Genomic DNA, 9,246 nt, shown 5'->3' with positions numbered 1-9,246 from the left:
GGGGCTGCCCTGCCTGCCACTACAGAGGTTGAAAGAATAGACTGACCAAACAGTGGGTGCACATGAATTTTATTTAATGACATTCATTGTTCTTATAGAGTGTACTCCCAGCAAAAATTGTGCAAGCAATATTTGATTGGATAACAAAAAATTTTCTCCAGCTTATTGCCGATAAAACGGAAATACTACTGTTCGGCAAAGCACAAACACTGTGGTCTCCTGTCTGGTGACCATCAGAGTTGGGCCTGGCCACCACCCGTACAACGAAGGCAAAACAACTTAGGTGTCTATCTGGACCACACTCTAGCTATGAGAGATCAGATAGTGACTACCTCAGGCACCTGCTTCTATATGCCGAAGCTTCTAGGGAGAGTGTTCCACCTCCTCCCTTTATCAGGACGAAAGACCCTGATTCAAGCCCTGGTAGTCAGTCGCCTCGACTACTGTATTGCCCTTTTGGCAGCAGCAAACAACACCGTGCTGAACAGGTTGCAAGTGGTTCAGAACACAGCAGCACCTAGGAGGCCCTCAATATGCCTCCTAGAACTTCATCTCTCCCAATGTTGAGACGCCTTCAATGGTTCCCCATTCGTAAAAGAATTTAGATAAAAATCTGCTGCTTGGTCCACAAATCAATCAATGATAGGGATCCCATGTACCTTGCCGAAAAACTCGTTCATTACCTACCAAGAAGATCTCTGCACTCTGGAGAGAAGGCTCTGCTAGTTATCCCCTGGTTTAACAAACTCACTTCCGGTGGGAAAACCTTTACCTACCTTGCCCCTCGATACTGGAACTCACTCTCCGTTAACCTGCGTAGATGCCTGAATTTTCTTAAGTTCAGGAAACTCCTAAAAACTGAACTCTTTAACAACTGATCGCCTGTTCCAGCCTCCATACCTCAGTTTATAGCACGGAGATACCTCTACGGGGGTGAGTTCAGTGCATTATAAATTCTTCATTCATTCATAGTCCCTTTAATGCCCTATGGGTGATCCAACTAATGGGATCCTTGCTTGTAACTGACTGTTTTAACAGATATCTATATTTTTACTGATCTGTAATTCTCTTACTGTTTTGTTGTTTTCAGACTCGTTTGATGATCCAGGAACCATCATGGATAGCCTAATGAAATTTTTGAAGAGCATCAAACCTACACAAGTGGGCTTTAACAGTTCAGTTCCTGAGGGACTTAGGCGTGAATCATATTTTGTGCTTCCTAAATGTGAACCTCAGAATGTTAAAGGTAAGACATACTCACTATCTGTAACTCTCTTTATGCCTCCTTACACTCAAAAGCACAATTTTCATTACCTTCACATATCCCAGAGTGTCAAGAGAAACATATCCATTAATTAAAAGGCACACTCACACCTGTGAGTCTGGGATTCTATTTATGACCAGGAAATTCTTTGATTGTGGCAGTTACTTTTTCTTTTTTTTCTTTCTTACTTATTTGATTATGTATTGATATATTCAGGCTGCTGCCAAAGGACTTTTTTGTTTGTGAAATTACTTATTACTCAACTTTGCGTGTGGCGGAGAATCTGCTCAACTTCACTATAGGTTGGCATCACTCATTGTTCATCTGCATTCCCTCTAAATCTCTGCGTCCGAGTAGCCCATCCAAAAAACAGAGACCCTCTTCCCCCATCAGGGTTAGAGCATCACTGTCAGGCTTGTTCTGCTCAGATTACCCCTAAAGCCATTCATGATTCACTTCACAAACACCAATGCCTGACAGACAACATAGCAAATATTTTTTGTTCTCGAAATCATAGTGTGTGGTTGTGAGGAGGTGGGCTGAAAGGATGTTGGTGGGGGGTTGGGATTAGACAGGTAGAGGCCACCTCCTTGATTCAACAAGTTAGAAGAAAGATGATGGTTTTCCTTGCTTCCGCTCCTGGTGCAAAACAGAGTGCGATCAGTTGATGAGTAGATCAGGATGTGACGTGGCAGATGTAATAATTTAAAACAAAGAAAGGCTAGTTGTTTAGCCCGTGTCAGATTTGCATTCTTTTAAAATAACTTTTCGGTCTCGTAACTGGATCACAGAAAACATTACACGAGGGCCCCAATTTATACCTTGGCAGAAAGAGACCTTAACCTCTCTTTGCCACCCCAAAGCCACCATATAGAAAGAGGGCGTGAATACTGGGATAACACTAAGCCAATGGTTGTACCTCTCCACCTCCCCTGACGTATAAAAATGACTGAAAGGATTGCAGTGAGGCCTATTGGCTATGAACCAGCAATAGTCACAGTGTCATATTCCCCAGGGCACAGGTAATCCCTGGGGATTTCCTCTGAACTCCTGTGCCAGCAGGGTAGGCTTAGGAAGGAGGTGCCCTGGAGCTTTTTTGAGTCATAACGAGGAGGGACAGTTTGTACACAGTCACACAGCACAATCTTAGTTCCAGGGATTCCCTTGCCATAAGTGTGCAGGTGCCCTGACGTGTTGGTCATTTTAAATTTAATTTCATTTTATCCTGTCCCTTAATTAATAAAATATACACAAAACACCATGAGAGTTCAACAAAAAAGCTTTACTCCGCTTCAATTTACAGGTGGAAAACGCACACCACCAACGATCACAAAACGATCATTATCCTATATCTGGCAGGAGAGCTTTTTAACCACACGACTCCAACCAGGATAATTCATTGATCAAGTGACAAAGTCTCCACAACTCTTCCAAAAAATGCCTTTTATATTCTGGCAACTACTTTGTCTCATAACCTTCTCCCTCTCTCCTTGGTTAAAGTTAAAAATATATCCGTGCCACATCCACGGTCTTACACAATCACCTGCCCTACTAATATGTTACCCTGGTTACAGTTCAAGCAATATGTCAATATGTTCTTGTCACATATACAATCCTCCCCTACTTGACCAAATCCACTATTCAATAGAGTTTATTTACTAAGAAGTGATTTAGTCTCCATAACCTTGGAAATTCACACATTTAATGAATTCACTGCAGGTGTTGCAATGATTTCTACCTGGAAAGGTGCAGAGATTATTCCTATTTTTAAGAAGGGCCTCGAATCTGATCCAGCAAATTAGAGGCCCATTAGTCTCATCAACTCTAGCCAGAACATTTTCTGTTAGCTGGTTTTGGATTGCTTGCAGGCCTGGATTGAGGACAACAAGATACTCTATGTTCCAAGACGTGTTTCGCTCCAGAACCAGCAAAGTCGTGCAGGCTTTCAGGCTTCAGCTTATAAGAAGGTAGGAGGTCGACAGGAACAGGGGTAGCTTACACATTGCTTTCATCGACCTTAAGACAGCTTTTAATATGGTCCCTAGAACTTATACTTTGATCCACCCTCAAGGCTCTAGGGTTACCTGGTCTCCTGTATGACATCATAACTAGACTCCATTGCGATAATATCGCTCAAATCCGTTTGGGAGTAAATGGGGAATCCACTGATCATCTTGGATCGATAGGGGAGTTATGCCCCACACTATTCCTGATCGATATAAACAGCTGTGTTGATTACCTTATGGACTGCGAAAATGACTCCCTGTTCTTCGGGTGTACCAAAATTCCAGCGTTATTGTTCGCAGACAACACACTGCTGTTCTCATAAACCCCAGTGGGCATAAAGACTCATTTTAAGGTTTCAATCATTCTGTATTACTTCTGGCCTGACTATCAAGGCATCTAAAACCAGGTTTATGGCAATATATCCACATAGGGGTTACAGAAGGGCACTATCCCTAAAGGGGTTTAAACTGGAGAGAGTTATCGATTTTGATTTATCTCTGAATTTCGGATTTCCACTTCCAATTCTTGGGACAGCCAAGTTTCCCAGAGTATGCTCACATTAAACCACAGGACTGCTGCTATCTAAAGATTAGCTGGCAAGACCTCTTTCCACCCCATTTCTCCACTCTTAGATGTCTGAAGAGCCCAGGGGGAAACAACCTTTCAACTCAGGCATTACATCGCACTACCTGTACATAGCAGTCATTACATCGCAACATCCTTTACATAGCATGTCATTACAACGCAGCCATTACATTGCATGTCACTACAACGCATGTCATTGCAACGCATGTCACTACAACGCAGGCATTACATCGCAAGTCATTACAATGCATACCATTACAACGCATAGAACCCTTACACTATCCAACACTTACCCTGCTGTTGCACTCACTGGAGTTAGAATAGTAATTTTTACCCCTACACTATCCAACACTTACCCTGCTGTTGCACTCACTGGAGTTAGAATAGTAATTTTTACCCCTATACTATCCAACACTTACCCTACTGCTGCACTCACTGGAGTTAGAATAGTAATTATTACCCCTATACTATCCAACACTTACCTTAAATGCGATGTAATGGTATGCATTGTAATGGTATGCGTTGTAAAGGTATAATATGATGTAATTGAATGCATTGTAAAGGTAGTTTCTGAAAATGCGATGTAATGGCATGCAATGTAAAAGAATGCGTTGTAAAGGATGTTGCGATGTAAAAACTGCGTTGTAAAGGCATGCATTTTAAATGTATGCAATGTAACGCCAAACATTCGAGCCCAGGCAGTAGCAGCCACTGCCTACGGTATTGAACTCTGAGGGCATAGAAAAGTAACTTTGATCTTTAAGCAAGATCTAGGTATTTGCCCTCCTCCCAGGTATGGCTTAAACCCGCACTGTATTGTTAAGTTTTTGGTCTGTTCCCGAGTTGTGAAACTAAAGAGCGGGTTTATGTAACATCTTGGGTAGGTAAAAAAGTGGGGCCTTGTTGCCATGGCTGTTATATTAAACAGTCTCTCCATTCCTGTGGGATACAAGAGCTCTGGGTAGATACTACAGCCATTACATCTTCCTCTGCCAAAAACTGAAGTCTCTTTATTGGGAACATGAGGTGCGGAAGCTGATAAGCCAGCTAAACCCGGGTTCTGTAGTGATCGTTTCATTGGGTTCAGGCCCATCCTGGCTTTTGAGCCTATTTGGACCATAGTTACCCTCTCTCCACTAAAGCCTTTCACATAGGGTTTAGATTGGGCACTCTTTCTTTGGCTTCATTCACTTCCAAATGGAAAAGTGGCTCGGGGAGGGGGGCTGGAGGAGGGGAGCACCCTCTGGCCATCATGTAATGGGTGCGTGGAAGTGTCATTTGCTGGTTTTTTTGCCCCTCGAATCGAAGCAGCATCACCGCTAAATTATCCCCTTTCTGCGCTTGATAGCAGTGCACCTGTATAAGAGAATTTGCAGGGTTTACACTTTGTCCACCATTGTGTTTTTGATGGCTACATTTCTAGAGAGCGTTTGGCCGATCTGGTGCAAAGTTATCTTGCTCTCACCGCTTACTGGATGAGAATAATGCGTTGTAGCACAGGCTTGTTGATCTGGGTATTGTTACTTGCTCCATGCATAGTGGCTAAATTTGAGTAATTATGCAAGTCTAATGTGTCATTTTTAACATTCAGAATATTTTCTTATCCAACGTATGATTATTTTAATTATTATATTAACCCATAGTTTTATGGTTTTATGTAATTTGTCATGTTGTCACTTAAGTGAGCCCACATTGTATTTTAAATGTTGTCTTGTTATTAACTGTACTCGTAATTGGGCTTATGTACTGCACTTTTGATTTGTGATTTTTGTGGTCTGTGACTGAAATTAAGCTTTACATTGAATTAATTCACTATACATCTGAAATAGAGTGAACTGCCATTAGATTGTTACATGTTGTTATGTGTCGTTTTGAGCTGCCTGTTGGTAGTCTCGAAAGTATTCTTTTAAACTGCACCTGCTTTGGGGTGTTGGGTAGAGTAGTTTTAGTGTTTGTGTTATTCATGGAGTAATATATTTGTTTTTTTAGGAAGTGATGTGCTTTTGTGAATTCCATGAGGTCCAACTGTATTGTACCTCTTAGTATGTGAGGTGTTGGAGCCGTATATATATATATTTGTTTTAGGAAGTGATGTGCTTTTGTGAATTCCATAAGGTCCATCTGTATTGTTCCTTTTAGCCATGTGAGATGTTGGTATGATTGTGTTCTATTGGATTTTGTCATTGGTTATTTATTGTGACCTTCACCCAAAACTAAGACTCTTTCTTTTATATGTGGAGAAAGTTGGTTAATTTTCTTTTCTTTTATAATTATTTTCAAGAAGATTTTAAGTTGACAATTACAAAGTAAACCGTAATTTCAAATTACATATCAAGATCAGAAACCATTGTTTGACAATGAAAATTACCAGTGCTGCGGGTTTGGGGTGACGTTTTAGAGTAGATACAACCACCTACTGCGCATTGCCAAAGTTGCTGTGCAATGGGGAATTTGCTTTGAATGCAGCTCCCAAACCATCAACCACCTCCTGTAGCATGTCCTGACTGGAGAATACCATCTGATTTCGTTAGTAGCTGAGTGCTGGACACCAATGAGATACATCAATACCAACATGGATGACTGTCAAAGGATTCCTAAACTGCTCAAACATCCACAGTAAAGGTCTTCCGTTTATATGCATCCTGAGAGCAGAAACACATGACCGATTACGTTTAATGATCTAGGCATTTTCCTCTGATTCCTTCCAAGGCAGAGTTAGTTTAATTCCTCCTTGTCAAAAGTAGAATTTGATAACCTACTTGTAGTCCTCAATAGAAATTCCCAGGGAAACTCCCCTGCTAAAAAGACAGAGAAGGGCTTGTCTTGAAAGCAGTGCCCATTTTTAGACAACGGACGACAGCTAGTTTCTGCTTTGACTCTCGTGTATGGAAGGTTCAGATGTCAGTTGTTTACATTTTCCAGGAGAACTTGAAACTGAGAAAGTCAGATTGATTGTTCACTATAACTACAACATTTACATGGATTTACTGAGTTAGATATTATTCTGTTTGCATAAAAGCAAGTTGGAAGAAGAAATTGAATGGATACATTATGAGGTTATCTATAGGTAGGATTAGTCTAAGGGACCACAGTATATGTTTTGTTTCTTTGTTTTTTTCTAGAAAAAGGGAACTCCATATTTAGGTTCATCAAAAGAAAATCTACTTTACAGAAATGTTTCCAAATTTATGAGTAACAGTGGTCTTCCGTGAGGGACAGCAAGAAACAGGCAGCATTTTCTGAACTGAGGAAGTTGCAGAAATTTTATAAGGCTGTTCTCATGCACAGCTTACCACTCCTTCACCAGCTGATGTCATTTGGCTAACATCATATGAGTGCAAACGAAAAATCCTGGGCCTGATTTGATAACAAAAATTGGCTGAGCACCCAACATAGAGCCCATTATGGAGCAACTCTTTGGATTAGGTGCAGATGCCTTGAAGATGACTAAAGTGGATTTCTGGTGCATGTCAGGCGGTGACTTTTTATGTTGTTTATATAACGGCCTCTAATCCACAGCTCTTGTACTCTCATCCCTCACCAGAGAGGCTAGTGGTTCAACCCTCATTTGCCTAGGTGAATCCAAATACTTTTCCTATGGATCTTCAAGATTGGGAGTTGAAAATACTTGACTGTGTGGGTCGAAAAGATTTTTCTTCTGGCCCTCCTCTAACACCACATGCCTGCTCAGCCGACACGTCCACCCTTTTCGGTACTTGGTGAAAATGGTTATAATTAATCTTTCTGAATAGTAAAAAGCCTTTTCCAGTTGATATGGCCAGTGATGGTCTGAATCCTTAGTGGCTCGGTCCATGACTATAGCAGTTATACCCCCCACCACACCACAACTTTCTAGTAGGCAAGAGGGTCTCCCACTTTTTGATCACTTGAATGATTATTACAACAGATCTCTAGGTAGTCCAGTTTATCCACAAGAGCTACACCCTTCATTGATTCCCTCTACCCTGGAATGCACTTATTCTGCAGAAAGTGCTTTCTGGCACACACCTTGATCTTGGAGGCAGAGGTATTTGCCCTTCTAGTTAAAAGGAAGGATTAGAGGAGAGAGGAAGAGGACTTTATTCCCTTCAGTACTTGCTTCTTGGAAAGCAAGGAGGCCTCCAACTCATCTTGGATCTCCTTTTTTTATTTTTATTTCTTCTTTTGACAGGACAAGTTCAAACAGTTGCCCCTAAGCAACGTTCTGCTGGCCATCCGTGCATGGATTGGTTGGTATTCAGGGATCTCCAGGATGCTTATTTTCATTTACTGATCCATCCCAATCCATCTCAGCACTTTCCGTTTGTGTTTCTACCTTTATAGTCTGATGTAAGTAATCCAGACCTTTATTTGTGTGAACCATCAACCAACCTGTCAGCCAACTTCCCATCATAGAATTTGCACCACAATCGAGACTCTTTGGAATGTTGATGCCTTCACAACATTCGAATTCCCACAAGGTAGGATATTACATATCATCCAACCCTAAGAAACACAATAAAAACAAATATACAAGTTATAGATTAGTAATGGAAAGAAAAACAACCAAATACCACTAAATAGAACAGAACATGTCAATTTTACAATGCAAGAAAATATTTTAGCCAGGCTAACTTGAATCCAGTGGCAAAGTGAGCAAGAGACCCACATCTGGACATACCCTGCCAACTTAGGGCGAACAAAGCAAACGCAGGGAGATGATGGACAGAGTGCTGAAACTTTTCCCTCTTGTTGAAATGGAGATTGTGTTTTTGGCAAGGCAAGCCCCCACAGCTTGAGGACTCAGTGTTCGCTCGTTTTTAATGTCCTTCTGCTGAATGACTTGAGAGACCTGCCGGTGACTGTCGTGTTCCTTATTTGAACATGACGTGTTTGACACATTTGATTCTTCGGCTGCCTTTTCAGCCAATTGCGTTTCTTAATTATTTTGTCGAATGGAATTCTCATCCTCTCTGATGTTTCCGTTATTTTTGTCTTGAGATTTGTAATTGGAGTGGATCAATACTACGGTTTGAGTTGTTAATGGTTGTGAAGTTTGATCAAAACGGTTTAATTGTGAGCGTTGTAATAAGGTTATTGGGTGTATGGAAACCAAAGGACAGACCAGGCCCGCCAGGTTGTCAAGTTTACGTACTGTGTGAGCTGGTATGCTACTCAAGCATGTTCACCTGCACTCCTCGCCCCATGGCTGGTGGCTGACACGCAAGCTGGCGGACTGCTCGGTACCAGGGCCCCAGGGCCACAGGCAAGACCCGCAGGGAGGCAGACAGGTTGGCAAGATAGCTCTCCTAATTTGACAGTGTACCCACTACTTAATCGTCTCAGTTCACCTCCCCTCCACTCTCCATGAATTGGTGATCTTAGGGTGCCGGCCGCTGATGTTTGGGGTG

At 41.7% G+C, this 9,246-nt stretch overlaps 1 protein-coding gene across 1 annotated transcript in view; it reads left to right on the top strand.

The window, feature by feature from the left end:
• The first annotated feature begins 1,108 nt into the window (after positions 1-1,108).
• The window catches only part of LOC147673956 (uncharacterized), a 181,090-nt gene continuing 172,952 nt past the window's right edge, over positions 1,109-9,246 (top strand). Inside the window, exon 1 of the mRNA XM_086945038.1 lies at positions 1,109-1,246. Coding sequence (XP_086801164.1) covers positions 1,117-1,246 — 130 coding nt within the window. The 5' untranslated portion in view covers positions 1,109-1,116. The remainder of the gene's footprint in view (positions 1,247-9,246) is intronic.

The sequence above is a fragment of the Lissotriton vulgaris genome, chromosome 12, assembly GCF_964263255.1.
Source record: "Lissotriton vulgaris chromosome 12, aLisVul1.2, whole genome shotgun sequence".
Taxonomy (NCBI): Eukaryota; Metazoa; Chordata; class Amphibia; order Caudata; family Salamandridae; genus Lissotriton; species Lissotriton vulgaris.
Note: the sequence above shows the minus strand (reverse complement) of the source record. Positions and strands in the feature narration are given on the sequence as shown.